Source organism: Schistocerca americana, chromosome X (genome assembly GCF_021461395.2).
Source record: "Schistocerca americana isolate TAMUIC-IGC-003095 chromosome X, iqSchAmer2.1, whole genome shotgun sequence".
In the NCBI taxonomy this organism is placed as follows: Eukaryota; Metazoa; Arthropoda; class Insecta; order Orthoptera; family Acrididae; genus Schistocerca; species Schistocerca americana.
In genome coordinates, this window is record NC_060130.1 from 549,550,630 (window position 1) to 549,575,831 (window position 25,202).

Genomic DNA, 25,202 nt, shown 5'->3' on the forward strand with positions numbered 1-25,202 from the left:
GGTGAGGTGTGCGACACATGACCCTTGTAACCATACATACCCGGGAAATCGGCGACGAAGACTTGGAGAAAGACAACGTCAACGGCTGCTGCACTGAGCATGTCTTGGAGCAGCGACAACTTCGTACATATCCGAATGGTGTTTATGTTGATGGACGATAAGCGATAGGTCTGTAGATCGTCTCCTGCAATGGGGGCCGCCGTCAGCGTCACCGTAAAAGTTGGGGCCTGGAATCTGCAGGCCGCGTCCGCACCGTCATCTGTTGCTACTCGGGAGGGGCTGAGGTGTAGGAGGAGAGACCTCTCTCTTCATCCACCACAGCGGGCGCAGAATCGTCTTCAATGTCATCCGCCCAAGGTTCGTAAGTTAACAGTGGCTGCGGTAGAACACTTGTGAGCTGAGTGACCAAGGGTGAGCCGGCCGGAGTAGCCGAAAGGTTCTAGGCGCTACTGCCTGGAACCGCGAGACCGCTACGGTCGCAGGATCGAATCCTGCCTCGATCATGGATGTGTGTGATGTCCTTCGGTTGGTTAGGTTTAGGTAGTTCTAAGTTCTAGGGGACTGATGACCTCAGAAGTTAAGTCCCATAGTGCTCAGAGCCATTTGAACCATTTTTTTGGACCAAGGTTAAGTACCAGTGGGGGCGCTGTGCTTGTGATCCGTTTTCCGAGAGAGCGGCAACGGGTTTGTCGAAATCAGAGAAAGTAACAGGTGAGGGCAATCCTGTGTCATTCATTTTTCTCGTCTCGTCGGCTGTCCGGTTGTCAACTGGAGAAGACGTCCGCTAGAGGCAATCGTCTGAGGGTATGCGACGTCGCCTTTTATGTTTCCTCGATGACCTTTGCTTGCGGACGTGGGTTTCTGTGTTCGAAGGAGCGTGTGGTTCCCGCATCGCAACCCCCTCAGGGAAAAAAAGCAGAGGTCGGTACAACTTTTTGCGTCGCGTTCCATTCTTTCGTGTCGATGGAGTCGATGGGTGGCTATCTGCAATCTCTGTGGACTCCGTAATGATGTTTGTCAATCCAGGACTTGCGACGGGTGCGCATTCTAACGCTTCCTGTCTCCCAAGAGCCTTTCGTCTGCCATGACTGTCGATCGTGTCACCCCTGCGTAATTGAAGGGGAGAGACGTGAGCGTAGGAGGTGGTGCCGTGTCATCTAATGGAATTTTTGTAACCCGACGTTGAATACATGCCGAGCGTACATGACCCTCCTAGCCACAACCAGAATAAGTATGAGGCTGTCCATCGTACATTTCGATTGTTCGACATCCACCTATGACTAAGTAGGATGGCACGTGTTTCCTTAATTCAATTTTGACTTGTCAGACGCCGTTGAGGACCTGGTACGTCTCGAAGGTGTTCCGTTTTTCGGCCACGTTTACTAATTACCGTCCCATACTGGCGGAAAGCTGCGGTAGCTATGTCCGGCGGCGTAATACTAGTCCTGCATTGTCAACGGTAACCGCCCCGATATGACAATCGGAGTGTTTGAACTTGAGAGTATTCGCACGTCTGCTCACAACAGCGTGACATAACTCTTCATCAACCATGTTGACATAAGCAACGCTACTTGCGATGGATAAGTGGATACCGATGACGTGCAGTGGTGGTATTTGAACTTCGTCACGGATGAATCGTTCGATTTCAAAAGCTCGTGGTCTTGCGTGGTCAGGCTGGAAGCTGATCTTTATGGTAGCTTTTCTGTACGAAAGAGCCATAGCGACTCAGTGTCCAAGGACGTGAGTACTAGCTGCGACGAGGAAGTAAACAAACCACGCGCGCTCACGACTCTGCGGACGGGACGTAAATAAGACGTCCTCGTCGCTCACCTACGGAAAGCAGACTGCGTACCTTAAACGTTACAATGCGCAACCAGTTTGTTATACAATATTTTATAGCTGTATACTACCCAGCGAAATTCCGAAATTCTGTTTTGTCGATTACTCGAAAACGAGGATCTACCAGGGTGAATTGCTGTAGGGTGTGATAATTGGGACCCTAACTTAAATCACCGTACAGATGATTTCCAAAAGTACGTCCCATCGCTGGGAACTTCTCCTTGTTAGAGTGCATTTCGATAAAACAAATAGCCTTAATAGTGTCAAAGGGATTTACAAAGAAAAGTAATGCTTTGCCAGAAGAAATGTGTGTTTCATACCTAAAGTATTCTATATAGTGCGCTTCTTCCTGGGAGGAATGATAAACATTAACGTTAAAATTTGAACCTATCATAATTTGTGAATATTTAATTGCTTTGTCTTTTTTTTATTCATTGCTAGATTGTAGTGACATTATCTGAAAACTGCAGTGTCGACGTGGTTGACTACTGACCTGCCTGTAAGTGTCCTCGATCGTGGGAATGTAAGACTCGCGGAACGTGCCTTTGACGAATCGCAGCACGAGCGAGCTCTTCCCCACACCGCCAGCGCCGAACACCACTACACGATAATCGTTGCTCTGCTCCGGCATCCTGATCTGCACTGCCACTGCAACAGAAGGGACACAGCATCAAGTAATGATCAATCGCTAGCTTTCAACGCTACAGTTAGCCACCATAGGTCATCAATGTGATTTTTTTCTTATTATGTATAGCTGTTTATTAATAACTTGCATCTAACGGGTTTTACAGATCTTAATATGACACACTTTACATACCGCATGAGTAATTCGACAAGTAAAGTAACAAAAGTTGTCATTAAATAGCCACTTATGCACCAATACTGTAGTATGGCACATGCCTCATAGGTTTTCAGTAAGTACGAGGGGCTTTCAGTAAGTAACGCAACACTTTTTTTTTTCTGAAAGCAGGTTGGTTTTGTTAGGATTCCAATACCCCATATTATTCCAAACTCTTCTGTCTACATACCCCCATTTCTCAACATGATCTCCGTTCAATGCGAGGACCGAGCGAGGTGGCGCAGTGGTTAGCACACTGGACTCGCATTCGGGAGGACGACGGTTCAATCCCGTCTCCGGCCATCCTGATTTAGGTTTTCCGTGTTTTCCCTAAATCGTTTCAGCCAAATGTCGGGATGGTTCCTTTGAAAGGGCACGGCCGATTTCCTTCCCAATCCTTCCCTAACCCGAGCTTGCGCTCCGTCTCTAATGACCTCGTTCTCGACGGGACGTTAAACACTAACCACCACCACCACCACCATCAATGCGAGGCCTTACGCCACCTGACTGGGAAGGCCTGCGTGCCCGCATGGCACCACTCTACTGATCGACGTCGGAACCAACGTCTTGCTGCATCAATAACCTCCCAATCATCCACGTACTGTTTCTCACAGAGAGCATCCTTCATTGGGCCAAAAAGATGGAAGGTGAAAGGTGCGAGATGGGGCTGTAGGGTGGATGAGGAGGAACATTCCAATGAACGTTTGAGAGCTATCGAGAGTGCAGGCTTGTGTGAAACGTCCAGTTGAGCAACGAGGTGTATGACTGCGATACGTCGATCACTTCGAATGAGAGTGTCCGCACGTTTCAACATCGCAGGAGTCAGCTGTGTGCGGCCGGTCGGCACGCGGGGGCTCGGACAGGCATGCGCGACCTTGTTGCGATGATGACAGACACCTCAGCGTGTTTTTGTTCACTTTTGCAAGAGCCTATGAATATCTGCGATGTTATGGTTTTCTGGCAAAAGAAACTCAATGCCAGATCTCTGCTTGGAATGCACCTCGCTACAGACGTTACTTTGAAAGCTATGTGTAGCGCAGCCACCTGTCAGAACATCATGAAAGAGGGAATATTTCATGATGTTCCACAGCAAATTCCGCATTTTTTACCCGAAATCGGCCGAGAAAAATATGTGTTGCATTACTTATTGAACGCCCCTCGTTGTCTTCTTTTTGAATATTTTGGATAAAACCTATTTGCTGGAAACGTTTCTTACAGATAAGAAAATTACTTGGGCGCCTCCCAGTCCTGTAGATAATACACATCAGCATATTACACAAGAAACACAGTAACAGTTCACCTGTTTTGAGGGCTGAGTTTGGTCGGACGTTACTATTCGGAAACAAAATATAGGTTGAGAGAAGCTGGATCAGTTTCTGGGCAAGCTCTTTCAAACGGCTCTGGGTGTCTCGGTAATTAGTAGTGTTCACTGTAAAGAAGACGGGTAGAAGGACGCCCTCGTGACCTCGAAAGAACACTTTCTTAACTTCGATAACTGCTGGAATTTTTGATGAAGATGATATTTCTTTCCCTATAACAGAAGCTTTCATTCTACCCTACCTCTAGAAACTCCTAAACAGTCAGCGTAGCCTTAAGAGATAGGATGAACTGCGAGACATGTCTACATGTGCTAATTACTGGTGAGAAATAATTGCTAAGAAAAAAATTCGATACATCGTGCCATTATCGAGTTCATAAACACTGAAATCAGTCAAGCAGGCCCTTGCGCGCGCAAATTCAAGTGGTCTGCCAGCGCAAATTCAAGTGGTCCGCCAGAGACGGATCGCCAAACATGTACTTCGTTTGGTTTCCTGAACCGACCAAGAGAGCGATACAAAAATTAGGCTGGAACGGTTGTAAGAATCGGACCTGAGCCAAAGGCTGGGCGGTCTCGTGCGCTATCGACTGTTCTACGAAAGGACAGGGTGGTTGATTTGGGGAAGGGGACCAAAAAGCGAGTTCTTTCAAAAGAACCACCCCGGCATTTGTCTGAAGCGATTAAGGGAAATCACGGTAAATGCAAATCAGGATGGCCGGACACGGGTTTGAACCGTCGTCCTCCCGAATGGAAGTCCAGTGTGCGCTACGAGAGCAACTGACACTAATTGTATCAGGCAGGCCGCTTGAATTTGCGTGCGCAACTGACTGAATTGCTAAATCCAATGTTAATTAACTCGGAAACGACGCAAAAATCGAATTTTTCCTTAATAATTATTTTTCAGCAGAACCTGCCACCTATCACGGTTACAGGCTTTTCAGACTGTTCCTGCCCGTCCCGTATATGTCCTGACACTTCGGAGCTATAGCTATCACTGATATGTAGCTAGAACGATGGAAATGTTAACTGCAGCACTCCTTAGTAATATGGATCAGCGGCGGATTAATTGACCATCAAAATATATCTTTCCCATGGCAATACTGGTGTGTACAACTTGGTATATTTGAAAAGATAAGGACAGAAAGAAAATTTTCCGACCTAGCAGTGACAAATAGTACGTCTTAGGCCAGAAATGCACTTATTTTCGATATAATCGAACTTGAACTTTGTGCTACTCTTACCTGAAATTTAGATTCCGTTCCGGATGTTATATTACGAAACATTTGTAAAATATGCATATATGAGTGTCGTAATACCTTCATAAGCCTGAAAACATTTCTTAGCTAACTAAGTGATTTCCGATGTTTGTTCCCAAACACGAGCTCTCGAACAGAATTCTATGCCGTAAAAGCATCTGCTGTAGACTAAGAGAAACTGTTACTGAAGTGCCGGCCGGAGTGGCCGTGCGGTTCTGGGTGCTACAGTCTGGAGCCGAGAGACCGCTACAGTCGCAGGTTCAAATCCTGCCTCGGGAATGGATGTGTGTGATGTCCTTAGGTTAGTTAGGTTTAATTAGGTCTATGTTCTAGGCGACTGATGACCTCAGAAATTAAGTCGCATAGTGCTCAGTGCCATTTGAACCATTTTTTTTTACTGAAGTAATTTTTGCATTTATAATAAAAAAGTATGTAATATAGTAGCAACTCTATAGTCGAACGACTGGTCTAATAGCAGAACATTACTTCCGGATGTAAGTGGTAGGAGAGAGACAGCTTATATGAAGTACAAACGAATAACATACGTTTTGTTTGAGCGGATGACTTGAATCGTTAGCTATAAACTGCTTGGAATGTACATGAATCTTTAGGGAACGTAATCAGCTTCAGATTTTGAAATTGTAGGCTAGCAAAAATGGGTTGACGTTCCATAGAGATCTCAAAACTGAATATTTTTTGTAAGCGAAGAACGGAAACTGACTCAAATATGATATTCGGCATCACCAAATTTTTGTTCTAAGCGAGCGAATTGCAGCGTGTCCAACCGAGAATCGTGGTGACAAACATTCCTGGCTGCGATTCGGAATAAGGAATATGACATTACCTGCCTGAGGATCGACATAGTTAAAACATGTGCCTCCAGACTCCTTGAGTATAGACGAAAGGAGCGGTTGACTGCTAGTCCACTACCCTATAGGAGAATAGCACTACGTAGTTTGATTTTATGTTTTATTTACAAAATAACAACCGACATTCTACAGAAGCAATGCGGCATCCTTTACATAATAACTTCATGCTCATAATTTTGTTACGTTATTTCAATAACATTCTCCAAAGGTACATGTGTTGAAGTATTAATTATTACGATAATACTAATTGAAAAGAGAACTTTTATTTTGGCACAGGCTATATAGCTACATTCATCTCTGCTAAGAAATTCATTTTTGGTTTCAAGATTTCTAGACTTCATATTATTATGAAGGAACGTTTTTAATGCTGAACTTTCCATTCCACAGCAAACATACACTGCCTAACAAAAAAAGTGAAGCACTCAAAAGATATGATCGGATGTCAAATTAACTTCGTACAGGTACATACCATTGTTGGGTAGGTAAATGATTGAAGTTGCAGTTTGCTCTAAAAGGTTGAATGGCCACCAGAGTGCATAAGTGTTGTTCGTTTTTAGTATTGTTGCCATGCCTGATGGTGTAAATAAGGGGTCTGAATAGTATCTGATGTCGAGTAATCACTATGAAGAAAGCGGAGGTGACGCTCACTCGTGTGAGACAGCGTTATCGTCACCTGACAGAGTTTGAAACCTGACTCATTCTGTGTCTGCTCTAATAGTGCAATATCCTGATTATGGTGCATTCTTATACGACAGTGGTCCTATGTTGAACATGACGGGAGGCATACTCTTCGTCAAGGTTCCGGTCGACGACATCCGACCACCACAAAGGAAGATCACAGTATTTTGTTCCATCACATCCTACCCCTTAACATCCGCACCTGCATCTGAGAAAACGTAATGGACTCCCTGCAATATTCTATGTTATCTCGCACCACTGCTCGGAGATTAACAGCAGCTAGACTAGGGAATTACTTTTCTGCAACTTCTCCCGGCGTATTTCTTGCTCGAACAGTCCACGGGTGTACTGCCGGTCCATAGTGTCCAACGGGCACAATATTTCGGCGACCAGACATGTCGCCATCGTCAGGTGCGCTGACGAACTGAGCTCCGCGCTGCAGAATATATTGGGGCATCAACGATTGCCCAGTCTGAGAATAGAAGTTCAAGCCATGCGGCTACGCCTTCAATAATAAAAATTGTCATTAAAACAATAGCTTTTTGGTTGTCAGATTTTTTCTGCTTTGAAATGATTTAAAATACATTATCTGTGTGGTTTTTTTTTTTTTTTTTTAATGATCGGCAAGCATGGACTGCTGATTAATGGCGTCGCGTTGCGCTCAGCGATGAATCACGATGCTGTACTACCTAGCATGATCATCGTCAGCTAGTATGGGGGCGACGTTGGAGAGGTCCCACTCTTCCAGTGTTTCGGAGAGTCACAGTAGTGTTAGTCCTGGTGTCATGGTGTGGGGAGCCATCGCATACGACTTCAGGTCACGGTTGGTAGTGATTGAGGGAACTCTGACGGCACAACCGTACGTCCTTATCGTCCTGTGTTCTCGAGCCTTACTTCTCATATTGTGGCGCCATTTTTTAACATCACAGCGTTTGTTCACTCATGGAACGCGTCTCTGTAAACTGTCTGCGTGATGTTGTGGTACTCTCATAGCTCGCGAGATTCCCAGATTTGTTCGCGATAGAACATGAGTAGGACCAGCTCGGATGTCAACTCTGTTCCAGTAGCAGTATCCAGGGTATTAAGGACCAGTTAACAGCTTGTCTCAGGAGGCAATACGACGGCTTTAAAATACCCTTATGAACCAAATCAGTACATGCATTCACGCCAGTGGAGGTGTAACGTCATACTGATAAGGCGGCTCATACCGTCAAGAATCTCTAAATTTTACACTATTTCGTAATCACTGGAATTACGTAACGTACCCTCTGAATCAGTGAAATCTTAATTAGATTGCTCCACACATTGTGGGTGCTTCACTTTTTTCGTCAGGCCCTAATACGTTGGTCATGTGCCTTTCACACGTTTTTCCTTTCTTCCCTCCTCCTCCCACTAGCAACCTTTTCCTAGGCAATGCCTAATTTGATGCCTATATTGGTGCCCATCTAGACGCGGTATTTTAACGTTTGATTCACACTGAAGAATGTGACATGTTACAGTGAAACGAAACAAATGTGATGAGTGTCTATGTATAGGGTAAGGAGGCTACGACTGCTCACTCCACATAACTGCGGAATGACTAAAAATATCGAGGTGCTAAGCTATAGCGGGCAACGAGTGCAAATTTCCTATGTACACAATTAGTTTTTAGAATTTATAGCTGCCGAACTATAGCACCGATATTTTAAAAATGAACTATAAATTTTTTACACGCCACTGGAGAGAGTCTTCGAAGAGCACTTAAACGACGTAACATGTGTTGAACTTGATCAAACAGTGCCACCATGGGGAAAAAGAGTTCCCGCAGACCTCTGACGTTCGTGGCAAACACGTAACTCGTGTACGGTTCGTGTATTCATTGTTATGAATCTCATATCAAGTGCTCTAAGTGTTGACCTTGAGCACTGATCCATGTTCAAAAGGAACAATGATGTCGATAAATACAGTACTAGAAGGAAAAAGTCACTCATTTTCCACCTTAATGTTGTCTTTAGCACAAAAATTGGTGCACAACGCTGCAACAAAAATTTTTGATCACTTACCCAGTGATATAAAATGTCTGGTAGGCAGCGAAGTAAAATTGAAACCAAACTGAAAAAGCTTCTCTTTCACAACTCCTTCTGTTCCGGAGAAGCGTTTCTGTTATTGTAATGTGTAAAAGTTGGTGGGTAGGAATTACTAACTCACATCAGTATATTTTTTATGAAAAGGCCTTGTAAATGATCAGCATATAGCGATATTTACAAATTAATTTGCGATGTGAATGTAAAATGATTCTTTCGACAACATTACGATTTATAGTGAAAAATGATCCATGGAACGTGAAACTAAGTAACTAATTAAGCAATTCCGAACAGATTATCCTGCACATGGAATTCCATTTGGACTTACCTCACTACAGGCCCATGTTTATGGCATTACGTGTCTTTGAAAGTAGTCGGTATTTCCTTGTAGATACGTTGTTTTAATATTTTATACAGATATAGACTTAAAATGCTCTGAAGTTCACCAAATGTATGCTTCGTATTTTATAGTCATTGCTCACTATCCACTGCTCTACTAAATAGGAGTGTTACGAAATTAATTCGCTGATTGAGAATTCTTTGACGTCAGCCGTATTAGGTATAGAACAACATAACGAGAACGAGAAACATCGGTAAGAAGTGTCAAAGCTCTATCTGATACAGTGACTCGAACCCGGGCCTCCTGGATGAGAGCCAGGTATCCTAGCCCCGTTCTTGTGGGTGTCCTTTCTCCCCTCGCATCCCAGCCGTGCTGTTAGCTCTGGTTGCCATCACTGGCCAGTTTCTTAACTTTATTTTCAGTTGCTTTAGTTTATTATTGTTGAGACGATGGGAATTTGTATACGTAATGCTGCGGTAATACTTTTTTCGCCAGTTCACTGACGTCTTCGAAGTTCGTCTTCTCGAAGTGTTGCTTTCCCTCAGTCTTTTTCATTACTGTCCTATACATGTGTATTCCACGGTGTGTTACGTAGGTTAGGCTTCTCTTAACTTTGGGGACGCAGTCACCCAGATTACCGCAGTGCGTTTTTCTTTACTTTTATTTATGTATCGATTTTTTGCTAATTAAAAAAGCACTGGTTATGCTTCTTTCCATGAAGAAAGAAAAAGCCGGCCGCGGTGGCCGTGCGGTTCTAGGCGCTGCAGTCCGGAACCGCGGGACTGCTACGGTCGCAGGTTCGAATCCTGCCTCGGGCATGGATGTGTGTGATGTCCTTAGGTTAGTTAGGTTTAAGTAGTTCTAAGTTCTAGGGGACTGATGACCTAAGATGTTAAGTCCCATAGTGCTCAGAGCCATTTGAACCAAGAACGAAAATAAAAATCTATAAAAGGCTCCTTGTGTTGGAATAGGTAGTTAAAAAGTATAAACATAACTTTAGATTTACAGTGATATGTTGTCTGAAGCTCTTGACATCGTAGTGGTACAATTTTCTTGCTTGTTACTACGTAGAAAGTTAGGTAATGTTGAATGAAGTAACGTAAGATTATGATATTTTAAAACAAAACACAGTATAAAACAGCCTCTCCTTCTACAAAACTAAACTTACTGTATAAAGAACACGAAATCGTGCACTTCTTAACTCATATGATAATGCTTGATTTAAAATGTTTATTCACTGCAACTGATTTTCTTTCCTAGTTTTCCTCTTTCCTTGTTTGGAATTTCTTTTTCTTCTTAATCTTGTTCCTTCCTTGTCAAACAAAGTTCCTACCATGCTATCGAAAATGGTTTTCGGGGTTGTATATGTTTCATCTGCAAGTGTGCTGTTTCCATATCTATCTCTCTATTCTCAGCGATCACCGGCCCTTTAGACCACGCGCTGCATCAACAATCTGCTTCCACCGCCTTCTATCTCTCGCAGTCTCTCTCCACCCTGCGGAAATTCCTAATGCTGCGGTGTCCTTCTTGTCAGCTTTCCACCTTGTACGAGGTCGGCCCAGTAGTCTTGTTGCTTGGAGAGTTCCTTCAAATGCTTTCTTGGTGATTCTGTTGTTTTCCAGTCTAGCCACATGTCCAGCCCACTGCTGTCTCCTACTTTTTAATTTCTGAATGATAGTGGGTTGCTTTATTAACTGATGAATTTCATTGTTCTTTCGAATTCTCCATACACCATTCTCCAACACAGGTCCCCAGGTTTTTCTCATCACTTTTCTTTCGAAAACATTCAGTATTTCTCTTTCATTGTTTGTAAGCGTCCAGCTTTCTGAACCGTACAGTACTATGGGGCGGATGATAGTGTTGTAAATCTTCATCTTTGTGGCGATTGACAAAGCTTTACTTTTGAGTGGGTTGCTTAGAGGGTACAGACATCATGACCCTGAGGCTGTTCTTTCGTTTATGTGCATTGTTATTATTTTTACTGTTGAAACGTGATCAAAGGTATTTAAACTGAAGAACTTTACTGAATTTAGAATGTTGGTCAATTTCAAAGTAAGGATCTGGGTTTATTACTCGACCAGTTTCCATATATTCTGTTTTCTCTTGGTTAATCAAAAGCCCCATTTTGCTGGCATTGTGCTTGAGAGATCTGTACATGTCTTTCAGTTCTTCTTCAGTTTCACTCAGCAACACTATATCATCTGCATAAGCCAGGAGTTTTACTTCACTGTGTTCGAATCGGAGCCCATTGTATAGATGTAAATTACTCTCCCGTACCATTTTCTCTAACGCAAAGTTGAAGAGGACACATGAAAGAGCGTCTCCTAGTCGTAAGCCTGTTTTAATTGCAAAGGTGGGGGATATGTATCCTCTGAAATTCACTGCTGCCTGGGAGCTATCCATGCACAGTTGTATCATCCTAATGATTTTACTGGGTATACTAAATTCTCGTAAAGTGTTGTAGAGGCTACTTCTGTTGATGCTGTCATAGGCTCGCTGGAAGGCAACGAAGAGACAGTGGATGGTTTTGTTAAATTCCCAGTATTTCTCAAAGATCTGTCGTATAGTAAACAAATTATCTGTTTTGGAACGGTTTGTTTGAAATCCATCCTGGTAATCTTGAATAATGTTTTCTGGGTAAGGTTTAAGTTTTTCCTAAATGATCATTGACAGGATTTTGTATGTTATGTTCAGCAAACCGATTCTTCTGTAATTTCCACATTACATTCTGTTTCCTTTCTTGTATATGGGACAAATTATTGCAGTGTTCGAATCCTCAGCCAGTGTTTCAGTTTTCCAGATCATTGTGATAAGGTTATAAATTTCTTTGTGTAATTTGCTTCCTCCTTCTTTTAACATCTCTGCTAATATCTGGTCCTCGCCTGCTGTCTTGTTGATTTTCAGCTTTTGAATGGTGTGGATTACTTCCTGTTTTGTGATTCTACATTCGTCATTATTAATGCTGTCACTCTCAGACATTGCGTAATTGGTTATGTGCGGATCTGCAATTTAACATTTCTGAGAAATACTTTTTCCATCTTTCTAGGATATATTCCAGCTGCGTTAGCATATTTTGATTTTTATCTTTTACGAGTAGGTTTTCACTTTGATAACCTCTCTAACTTTTCTTTGTATACTGAAACAACTCCTTTGAGTTTCCATTTCTGCTTTCCATTTCTATGGATTCGAGGACTCCAGTTAGATATTTCCTTTTCTCTGTTCGTAGAACTGTTGATGTTTCTCTTCTAACCGCCTTGAAGGTCTCTCAACTGTTCTCACTCTCCTTATTATGAAGCCACAGCATCCTGGCTGAACCATTTCTGTTTCTTTTCCTACCCAGTGTTTTTTCTGCTGCATCTGTTACTACAGTCTTTTTTCTATCCCAAGCTTTTCCATTTATTTTCACCCCAGTTGTTTTACTATGTTTCCTCCTCAGCTTCTTGCAATGATGTAGATCGGTTATTTATTTCAATCACATAGGTTTTTTTAACAGACAGTTCCTTCAGTCGTTCGATGTCTAAATTAGGTTTTGGTGTGGCTTTTGGTTGTTCATTCCAAATCATCTTGATTTTCATCTGTCCTACCGCTAGGAAATGATGTGAGCCAATTTAAGCTCCTCTATACGTTCTGACATCTCTTATAAATGAATTGCAACGTTGATCTGTCATAACATGGTCAATCTGATTTAAGGTTTTGCCATATGGAGAGCACAATGTACCTTTGTGTATATCTTTGTGAGGGAACGTCGTCGAGCAAATTCTCATATTCTTTGACAGTGCAAAGTTGAGCATTTTTAATCCATTTTTGTTTGTGCTCGACTGCTTGCTATGTTTTCCTATTGTGAGAATGAACACATCCACTTTACCTATTTTTCCATTAAAGTCCCCTAGGATAATTCTCATATTTCTTGTTGGAATGCTTTCGATTACTCTCTCTAATTCTTCATAATACGCATCTTTCTCATCCTCAGTTGAATCTTTAGTAGGTACATGGACATTTATGAATGTTATATCGTACAACTGGCGTTTGATTGTTATGTGAGCCATTGTTTTGTTAATGGGATGGAATTCCTTAACCTGATTAACAATATTGTTCTTAACAGCACAACCAGTACCAAATTCATGATGTTTTTCATCTCCCCTATAAAATATGACACAATTGTCCTCCGAGTTTATCCCCTCTCCAAGCCACCTAACTTCCCGTACAGCTACAATGTTTGTCTTGTATGTTTTTTATTCAAATATCAAAGTCGCTGCCGCAGCTGGCTTATTAAGACTACGAGCGTTCTATGTCCCAAAGTATTCCTTGTTTCCATCTCGCGAATTTCTGTTCCATAGCCCATGTCCGTTTCCTTTGAATCCATTATTCGAGACAAATCGTTGATGTGAGCCAGTATGTATAGAATCCCCTGGCCACGTTATGAGCGCTGCGCAGGTTGAGCTTGGTGATGGGGCTGCCACCTTACAGCTTCCAAGCTCGCTGAGTAATATTTTGGATTACCATTTCCTAGGCAGTTTGCCTTTCCTAGGCTCTGAGCTCTGTCCGCCCCGTAGAGATGCCTTCTGCCTCTTCTACCGCTGGAATGCTATAAGAACATTCTCTTCCGGCATCCGAGCCGCTGACTTCCTCTTCACTGGTTTTGGTCCACCCAAGGTATTTTATTTCCCCGGAACCCATCATATCTGGTGAGCATTCACCTATTCACCACATGGAGAGGCGCCCGATGGGGGACCAGCAACCCCTCACGGTTCCATATACACTCCTGGAAATTGAAATAAGAACACCGTGAATTCATTGTCCCAGGAAGGGGAAACTTTATTGACACATTCCTGGGGTCAGATACATCACATGATCACACTGACAGAACCACAGGCACATAGACACAGGCAACAGTGCATGCACAATGGCGGCACTAGTACAGTGTATATCCACCTTTCGCAGCAATGCAGGCTGCTATTCTCCCATGGAGACGATCGTAGAGATGCTGGATGTAGTCCTGTGGAACGGCTTGCCATGCCATTTCCACCTGGCGCCTCAGTTGGACCAGCGTTCGTGCTGGACGTGCAGACCGCGTGAGACGACGCTTCATCCAGTCCCAAACATGCTCAATGGGGGGACAGATCCGGAGATCTTGCTGGCCAGGGTAGTTGACTTACACCTTCTAGAGCACGTTGGGTGGCACGGGATACATGCGGACGTGCATTGTCCTGTTGGAACAGCACGTTCCCTTGCCGGTCTAGGAATGGTAGAACGATGGGTTCGATGACGGTTTGGATGTACCGTGCACTATTCAGTGTCCCCTCGACGATCACCAGTGGTGTACGGCCAGTGTAGGAGATCGCTCCCCACACCATGATGCCGGGTGTTGGCCCTGTGTGCCTCGGTCGTATGCAGTCCTGATTGTGGCGATCACCTGCACGGCGCCAAACACGCATACGACCATCATTGGCACCAAGGCAGAAGCGACTCTCATCGCTGAAGACGACACGTCTCCATTCGTCCCTCCATTCACGCCTGTCGCGACACCACTGGAGGCGGGCTGCACGATGTTGGGGCGTGAGCGGAAGACGGCCTAACGGTGTGCGGGACCGTAGCCCAGCTTCATGGAGACGGTTGCGAATGGTCGTCGCCGATACCCCAGGACCAACAGTGTCCCTAATTTGCTGGGAAGTGGCGGTGCGGTCCCCTACGGCACTGCGTAGGATCCTACGGTCTTGGCGTGCATCCGTGCGTCGCTGCGGTCCGGTCCCAGGTCAACGGGCACGTGCACCTTCCGCCGACCACTGGCGACAACATCGATGTACTGTGGAGACCTCACGCCCCACGTGTTGAGCAATTCGGCGGTACGTCCACCCGGCCTCCCGCATGCCCACTATACGCCCTCGCTCAAAGTCCGTCAACTGCACATACGGTTCACGTCCACGCTGTCGCGGCATGCTACCAGTGTTAAAGACTGCGATGGAGCTCCGTATGCCACGGCAAACTGGCTGACACTGACGGCGGCGGTGCACAAATGCTGCGCAGCTAGCGCCATTCGACGGCCAACACCGCGGTTCCTGGTGTGTCCGCTGTGCCGTGCGTGTGATCATTGCTTGTGCAGCCCTCTCGCAGTGTCCGGAGCAAGTATGGTGGGTCTGACACACCGGTGTCAATGTGTTCTTTTTTCCATTTCCAGGAGTGTATATTTGGAAATTCACTGAGCTGTCATCTCCGCATCTGTTGACTACGTAGTGTGCATATTTATCAAGAAGCCACATCACTGTGTAATTTTTTTTAGTTGGATAGAATTCTGCTTCGGGCTGTAGTACTATTTCTGTCATAAAGTAGGTTTTCGGGTTTCTTGTGGGTAGTCGTAACTTGTACCGCACCCATTTCCAATTATGTAGCCGACAACCACAAGTGAGTCGACGTAATAATAATGTATCCGCTAGACCAAAGTCAGAACACTTATCAGAGTTGCTGATACCTACTCTATATAACTTTTCACAAGTTGACAAAACATTGTTGATTGCTTTATACCATGATGGAGACGATAACAGAGGCGTGAGTTTTATGTCTAGGGTTTTTCCATACAGCTTTCCATTTGACTACCAGATATTTGGTTTTAATATTGTTGGGACTGTTGAACTGCTGCCATTTTCCAACGAACTCTCTTGTTCTTAAATACGATTTTTTCAATGTGGTTTTTCCTACGTATCTAATTTCCAGGTAAAATTGCTTCGCATGGTTTAGCTTATCGTCAATCTCACCAACATTAACGAGCGGCTGCATGCAAGCACGACGGACGACTGTAAAGAGCTTGGCAGTGATAGCACTAGGATAGCTATTTAAGAGTGTTATCGTTCTTTCATATAGAGTGCTAAAGCTTTTCAGCAAATGTCTGTTAGACTAACTCCCTCTGCGTCTCTTCATTTTACAAGATCAGTATATTTCATTTTAAAAATATATCCATGTCATACATACTTATTGGCATGTTGCATAATCGTTTTACCTTTTAATTTTGGCAATGGAAATATCTGTGTTACGTAGTACGCTTTGGAAAAAATGTTCTCATTTATTTTTTTATTTTTTTGATAAGATTCAGGGAGCGCCGTTTGTTGGCTATTTCTGCAACACGTTTGTTACTAGTTGTGTCCTTTAAGTTTTGGCGGACATTTTTATAGAGCATTTGTAGATGAAAACGTGGACAGATTTGTGGGTTTCCACAAATCTTGCCCATATTATGTCCAGATGTCCTAGCCCACTTATATTTAGTATTTTACATTTCTTTTCATTTATTTTCACCCCAGTTGTTTTACTATATTTATCGAGCTCGTCCTTAAGTACTCCTGTCGCATTTTCCTCTCGTGCAACAACTCCTACGTCGTATGCATAGGCTCTAGCGAAAAGGGGTGCACCCGACATTGTCACTTCCGTTAATGTTTCATCGATTTTAATAAGCGTGGGATCGGGCGACAACACTAACTGTTGCATGGAAAGTGGACTGTCTTGCGGAATCCCTCTCTGTATATTAATGACGTTTGTCAGCTGACCGCTTATAGAAATCGTTGCATTGATTCATGTTATCGTGTTGTAAACTACTGTTAGCGGTCCATCTTCAGTCCGATTTGTATTAAAACAAATTGGACTGGAAGATGGACCTCTAACACTAGTTCTGTGTATCGACAGCTGACTTGATCAAAAGCTTTGCATAAGTTCTACTGAACGGCAATGCACATAGTATACGTGTAACTGCGACTAACTCAAATCAGATCTCTGTAGTTGGAAATTGCTACCGTAAGTGACCTCTCTGGAAAACAGGTTTGATATTTAATTACCACTTCTCGAATTAGTGACGTCAGTCTCTCATTGATATCTGTAACAATAGTCTTATAGTCGAAATTCATAAGAGTTATCGGCTGGACTTTATTTCGCCCTTTATTTTCCAGCACTTAAACCTTTTCTTTGCTTTCAAGTCTCTAGGAACGACGCCTTCCCTCACTATTTCATTTAAAACGTCTTCGAAAGTTGGTCCAATTTCGTCCCAATAGCTTTGATAAATTCTTTCGGGAGTTCATCTGTGCCTGACGATTTGCAGGTGACTTGTATGCGCGATCTAAAACATCTTCCACTGTAAATTAAGATAAAAATTCAATGTTTTCGTCTATCGTGCTTGCTCTTCTGAAGGAATTTACTGCTTGCAGTGAAGATACTTTGTCAGTTCGGTCTTCAATACACAATTTTTCGTAATATCGGTAGTTTTCTTGCAGTACTTCAAGCTGGTTTTTAGTTTCCTCCTCTGCGAGAGATTTAATTTTCGACTTATTTTCAGTCCCTCTAATTGCTGTTATTTTGCACGTAACAATCTGACTTTTATTTCTTTTACTAATTGCAGGTCGGTGTTTGTCAGACTGGGTTTTTCATATAGATCTCTTAATACTCTGTAGTAACATTCGGTGATACTCTATTCGTCTCTAACATTTGGAGCACTATATTTGATTAAGGTTTGTCTCCGCTGCTTTTTGGCGACCGTAGCCCAGTACTCGGATTTTGACGTTCATGTATTCAGTGATGTCAAGCAGAGAGTCCATGTCTCTTTGATGACATAATGTAACTGTTCTTATTTTAGTAGCGAAAAATTTAAGTGCCACTAATTTCTGTGTATCAATGTGGGTTCTATTGGTAAATGTATTGTTACGGATAACGCACAATGATCAGAGAAACAGGACAGAATAACCTCCGCAGTAAAACCTTGATCACAAATGTTAGAGACTTAAGTCCTGTCAGGTATACTACATGAGAATGATGCAAAAAAGGTGTGTTTTATTAATGTGAATACTTAATTTCGCAGGCATCCTTAAAGCGCATTTTTTACTAGGTCGCGCAATTCCTTGCAATAATTAAAATTTATAGTCTGATCCTTTCGGCTGACTACACAACTAAAATCTCTTCAGCATGTAAATAATGACCTCTTTAAAAAACACGGTCCTTCTTTGTTTCTTGGTATTACCAGATGGAGCATAGAAATTTATTACACTGATGTTGCACATTTCGCATCCTGTGTCTCGTCCTGTTTCCAATTGCTCAACTTCTTGTATAGCAATACCTTACCCGACCAAGAGAGCTACACATGTACGGTATTCACATGCCTTATTGAAGAGCGACTTGAAACCAGGTACTCGCATGGTTGTTCTTTTGACGTCTTGTAATAACACGACATCAGCATCAGTCTCATATACAAACTGTTGGAGGGATGCTAATTTTAAATGTGACCTCATTTTTTATGTTTAGGGCTAGTAGCTTATAAGTTTGCTACATTTTACTATTGTAAAAGAGACAGCAATCTGGTATAGGTCACTGTACTTGCTATAATTATACGTCACGTTTTTTGGATAGTATTTCCGCCTGCCACTGCTAGACTCACGTAGCAAGCTGTTATGCCACCTTATCCTAGAACTGTGACTCAGTGCTGGTACGTTCCTGCAGTTATGAAACTTTGATAAATCTTTGATCTTAAAACCTTGGACCATTCGCCTTCTACTACCTGGTGTAGTCTTAATATTCCATATCATGTGTCCTGGCTTACATTTAGCTCCTGGCATTCTCCAAATGCTTCGAAACGCCTTTTTCCTTTACGGTTCACAATTTCTCTCCTTCTGCTGGTGCCAAGCTCTCAACAGCCTATTTCATTGGTAACTTCTGTGGTGACGTATATTGACTCTTGTGGGACGATTCCGGAGGTGATGCCTCAATCGGAAGCGGTTCTTCCTTTCTTGCAGAAATTTCCAGTTCATATACCTTAACTTGACTGAAGGTTGTTTTCTTCACCTAATGACTTGCTGTTTTAGAACTTAGTTTGTTATCTGAACGCTAATCACTTTAGTTGCTGTTCTTATTTCGTTTTCCCTTTTCGTACTGGTTTGTTGTAATGTCAGTATTGAAATGATGAGATACTCGTGAACCTTCTCCTCTGCCATGGACATAAATGTTTGATATTGTGGATTGCTGTCATCAGGTTTCTCAGGCTCGGATGCTCGCTTCGTGGCCTGTTATTCTTCCAAATCTGCGGAAGAACTTGCAGAGAGAGTGTCATCCTTTCCGGTATTCGTGTGGCTTGAGATTTCATTTATTTCCTAATGTACTCGCGATTTGACTGACAGGGGGTTCACATACACCCATGCTCTCTGTGTCTCCACATGTGGCATATAGGTTACCCCTAACTCTGCCGGTGCTTGTCTGGCTGCTTTTCGTTAACACTGCGGCAGTAGCGTAAGTCAATTTCATAGTAGTTACCGGTACTGCACTTGCAACTTCCGCGGTGGACAGCTGTGGAACCCTTCTACTGCATTCTGCACGAACATGGTTGGTGGAATTACATAACGCGCAGGTTCGAGGTTGTCCGTCATATACTATCAGAGCACAGTATCCAGAGATATTCATGTATGAAGGTAAATATCGTTGCAGCTCGATTTTAAGTTTTAGCACATAATTCAGTGTAAGAAACATATGAGATTTCGACGTTTTTTTTTTTTTTTTTGCTACTTTCGGAAATACTCGTCCAGATGATATAAAGGCATTATTTATTTCTTCGGCCTTGATCTCATATGAAAGTTCTAAAAGACTCATAGATCGTATCCCTAGTACGTCACTGGGATTCCCATCAGAATGACTTAATTTAATTTTCCCCATCACAGTTGTGTAATATAGCAACACACATACCGAGATTTTTCAGTTTAAGATAGACTGCATTCTTCACAAAGGACAAATGCACACCTACAATAATATGAACTCCAGTATGCTTGACTCTTTCAGAAAGCCATGTTTTGATCTCGAGGGCTTTGGTTCTAATATAGTGTCGATCGAATGTGAATTTCATCATGTCTTTTCTCTGGTGATTTGAAATTTCATCATTCTTTTCGGTTTAGGTTACGCTAGAAAACAGATTAGCATGATAGCTGCCGATACTAACCTGGTTTCCACATAAACAGCCGTTGTTTACAGCAGGCGTCTCGCGCTGCCGCTCCACTTCGCGGCTGCCTTGCAACCGACCATTTCGGCCGTCCGTGCATGCTCCGCGAACCGATTTAAACGTCCGTATGCCCCAATGTTTACATCCTCCGATGCTCGCAACATTACTAGGATTACCGCAACAGGGAGAATGAGACTACACGTTCAACATTATTATCGTCATTTTGCCCGTCTAGGCTTGTCAGACTCATTTTACGGTGTCCGTTCCTTCACACATGGATACCAGGTGACCGCTGGCTATAAGTGGGAAATCCAGGTTCGAGTAGCGATCTGGCACAAATTTTCACTGTCGTCATTCCATTATACAGCTGATGGTTGTCCACATTCGCAACTTCGAATACATTTTACGTATTTCTTAATGGCAGTGCCCGTACTTCGGACATGCATGCACGCCCGAAGGAAATTTGCAAATGGTTCAAATGGCTCTGAGCACTATGGGACTCAACTGCTGAGGTCATTAGTCCCCTAGAACTTAGAACTAGTTAAACCTAACTAACCTAAGGACATCACAAACATCCATGCCCGAGGCAGGATTCGAACCTGCGACCGTAGCGGTCTTGCGGTTCCAGACTGCAGCGCCTTTAACCGCACGGCCACTTCGGCCGGCGAAATTTGCATCGCAGTTCGGAATAACACAGACCCTGCAATATCATACTAATTGTATCTGCTGGACCAGTTGAATCTGCGCGCGAAACGGCCTGATCGGCTAACGTCATTGCTAATTAACTCGCAAAAGGCGCTGCACCGCTGCTATAGCAGATTGCTGACATTCACCACAAACGAAAACTACACGCAATTTTTCGGCTGTCTTATACATTGTAAAGGTATGGATAGCTTCACGAGCAAGTTAATCTTCTCGCTACAATATCACTGAATGCACACGACAAGTGACGAGTCGTACCTGAGTTCCGTGTTTGCTTATATTTGGTAAAGTAAGACAAATGTCTATGGGAGCTCTTCTCGTGGCGGCGGGGGTGTTTTTTGTTATCTGTTACCTTGTTACTGCTTTGTGGAGTTCCATACGTATATAGTCACCGACGTCTTCATCTAAGGATCCTTCTAAAGCTACACAAAAAATGAATTTAGTTCTATAACCAAAATATCGGTGTCAAAATACGACAGCTGTAAACGGTGTGACATACTTCCGTAGTTTCTGAGTGCTAAAACCATTTTAAATATCCACCGTAGGCTGTCAGATCCGGTGTACAAGATAATGTTTATCGTATCATGTATTAAATTATATTACTGGCCAATATCGGCGTATGGGAGTTTTCAGATACGTGTTATAACAACACCAAAAAAATAAAAAAGTGTAACACTTTTACTCTATTGTTATCTCGCCCCCTCTTCCACCCCTTCCGCCTCCCCGCGGGTGGGTGAACTGCCAGTGGTTACAATTGGTCGCTCTTCAACCAAACGATTTTAAAACATATTACAGAAAGAACCATGAAGTTAAAAAGAGATCTTTTCACAAAAAAATAGTTAAGGAACAAAAGGCTGATTTTCTGTTGGTTTACCACATTTAAACAGATGAATAAAGTGATGAGTTTATGAATATTGTCAGGGGAGAGGGTATTAGGGGATTGTTAGGTTTTTGGGTGGTGTGTAATCACAGTCAAGTTCAAACACGTATGAACACCAACGTGTAAACAGAACAGAAATGCTTCCTGGACGGGAGTGCTCCTATTTACACAATCATCAGATATTCCACAAAGTGTAAACGTTAAAAACAAAACAAATTTTCAGAATTATCTACTGATGGTAAACAAAAAATTATATATTTTTGCAGGTGATTTGATTTGAACTGGTGAACCGCTGCATGTCACCCCAGCGACACTAGCCGCTACGCCTCACTGCATACAGCGCAGGTCGCAATATTGCTCCCTCTCCTGCAGAAACAGCGACCCGCTGTTTTCGAGGTTCTCAATGGAACTGACTATAGCATTCTAGGTCTAAATCTCATCAGGAGTCTCTATATTGTAGCGCTGGAGGATCTCCGCATTCTGGTCGCGTTGTCACTCATCTGTACAATGATGAGCATCGAAGGTAATTCATCTTCTTGTCCATGTAGGCGACAACTTTTACGTTGCTTAAATGGGGCTCCGTGATTGAGATGTTTAGATGTTTTGCAGTATCTGATGTCGCTACCATATAATGTCACTTCGTAACCACAATCAGGTCCAAATCCGAAAGCAGGGTCCTCAGTGAAGTACAACACTTCACAATGAAAGTACTTTATTACAGACATCAAAGTATAGTATACGAAGAGTTCTGCTATGTATACAAACACCGAATATTCCATAATATGGAAGCATTACAAACATAAGACAGTTCGAGAACCTTCTATAAATGATAAATACTAAACAACAATGCAGGTGTTCGGGGCTAGATAATGGCAAGCCACACACAGTGAGAAATATTGAGATTTGTACAGTTTTCGTATCTGCTAGATGTTGGCAAGCCACTGGTGGAGTAGTATTTGAAGAAACCAAGAGATGACACCACACACTCTGTTGTTGTGTATTACACCAAGACACATCATGTAATTTTTGTGCTTTAGTGTGGTAAGACGCAGCAAAATGGCGTCTTACTGAGGGAATAGCGCAAGTTGTTCAGATGAAAACAAATGCATTGCGAAACCGATGGGGAAGCCGATTGTTTTGAGAATGAATCCTCGTGTGATGATAAGGCTGTAGATGTGTATGATCAGCCAGATCTGTATGATACCACATCAGCATCATCATCATCATAATCGTCGTCGTCGTCGTCGTCAGAAATAATCGTTAACAAAATATAATTATGTAGCATGCCATATTATAATGTATGACTAGGTGGTTTATCAGGACAGTGTGGTACATGTAGTACTCTTGAATAATACTAATATTTAATGGAAGTGTGAACTATGGGACATTTTCTAACATATTTATCTAGACCCCATTAACCATAACAACCGCTGCACTTGTGATAGGCATTACTAGGTGCCTACTATAGAGGTCATTGTGGGTTGTCATTATATAGCTGTTAAATTATTGTTTTGTTCAGTGTAGTTTCGTAGGTCCATGCTGTCAGTAATTTACGCCTTTATTCTTTCTTAAGCAGGAACACTTAACTCTTAATATAACAAAAAGAAATGCAGCGGCGGATGGAGATACTGTAAACTTTTCAGAAGCTATAGTGTTGAAATTTTGGCCTCAAATTCTGATTCAGATATCCTGAAGTACACTGTTGACGGAGACTTCCGTGTAATTAAGGTCAAGAAGCGTTACCGTCGTACACAGACAACATGAATTGCGACCTTATCGCCAAAATATCGTAGGCTTATTCCTGAACAGCATAAGAAACTCTCTGACGTCGTATACGTGCTTCCCTATATATACCTGCAGTGCATCATGGATAATATACATCCCCGACTCAGTACGAAGGCACAAAGCGGGTTGATGAACCTGAATTAATTTATGTCAGTATCTCAGATTACGCTGAGAGCAACGTGAATTGTAATCAGTGAAGCCGTAATACACAACGACATTCTACAAAATTATATGTACTCGTTGTATTTAATACTGTTCTTCACTCCGTGCATCACTTAAAAATGTTCTATTGTGACAAGAATACCTGAATATATGGACTACCTCATAATACAATAAATGTTCCTCTTGTATCCATCACATGATTTACGAAAATTTTTGAACATTCACATGTCCCTCTCGTAAATTTCACTTAATTTGACTTACTATTATCTGGCCTCAAGCACCTCAGTTATTTAATGGTAATCGGACTGGCACTGACGCCGACAGCATGCCAGCCACAACGCTAATAGCTACTCCCATGCTGCATGCAGAAATGCTCGTTGTAATATGCTCCTAGTTGTTTCACCAACATTTTCCATGTAAACTTTCGATGAAGTCTCCATGTAATTGGGCTCTAATTTCACGCTTGTTCTATGTTTGAGGAATGTGGCAGATGCGTGATGGGGTCTCGGCACATTTCGCTGATGCTGTAAGACGTACATGAAACGCGCCACTGTGATCCAAATCGGAAAGACAGAGGAGGGCCTGTACCTTAGCGCTGAAGATAACCTGACCTTACGCCTCTGGATATTTCGGTCTAGAGTCATGTCAGAAGTGAAGTAGATACCATTCCCTATGCTACTATCGGAAAAATGAAACAGTGAACTGTACAATATTCTAAACATACAGGGTGTTTATTTTAACTTGAGACAACTAAATATCTCGAAAACGACGCATCGTACGAAAAAAAAATGTTCTAAGTGGAAAGTTATTGTCAGTCTGTGCTATAACTGGCCACGTCCTAACCATCCCTTCTGCGTGGGTGGGGTCAGTTTTGTATCTTCAATTGGGAACCCCCCCTTCCCATTGTTATTGCATATTCGGATTCTACGGCAAAAAGTGTTGACTGGAATACTTTCTTTCAAATTCTGAAGGTGGCAGGGGTAAAATACAGGGAGCGAAAGGCTGTTTACAATTTGTACAGAAACCAGATGGCAGTTATAAGAGTCGAGGGGCATGAAAGGGAAGGAGTGGTTGGGAAGGGAGTGAGACAGGATTGTAGCCTATACCCGATGCTATTCAATCTGTATATTGAGCAAGCAATAAAGGAAACAAAAGAAAAAATCGGAGTAGAAATTAAAATCCATTTAGAAGAAATTAAAACTTTGAGGTTCGCCGATGACATTGTAATTCTGTCAGAGACAGCAAAGGACTTGGAAGAGCAGCTGAACGGAATGGACAGTGTCTTGAAAGCAGGATATAAGATGAACATCAACCAAAGCAAAACGAGGATAGTGGAATGTTGTCGAATTAAATCGGGTGATGCTGAGGGTATCAGATTAGGAAATGAATCGCTTAAAGTAGTAAATGATCTTTGCTATTTGGGGAACAAAATAACTGATGATGGTCGAAGTAGAGAGGATATAAAATGCAGACTGGCAATGGCAAGGAAAGCGTTTCTGAAGAAGAGAAATTTGTTAATATCGG

The 25,202-nt window shown here is 42.7% G+C and overlaps 1 protein-coding gene across 2 annotated transcripts in view; it reads right to left on the reverse strand.

Moving 5' to 3' along the window:
• Nucleotides 1–25,202, reverse strand: part of LOC124556457 (GTP-binding protein Di-Ras2) — a 650,315-nt gene that overhangs the window by 149,985 nt on the left and 475,128 nt on the right. For both annotated transcript variants that reach the window (XM_047130409.1, XM_047130408.1), the window contains one exon: nt 2,333–2,487. In XM_047130409.1, coding sequence (XP_046986365.1) covers nt 2,333–2,470 — 138 coding nt within the window. In that variant the 5' untranslated portion in view covers nt 2,471–2,487. The remainder of the gene's footprint in view (nt 1–2,332; nt 2,488–25,202) is intronic.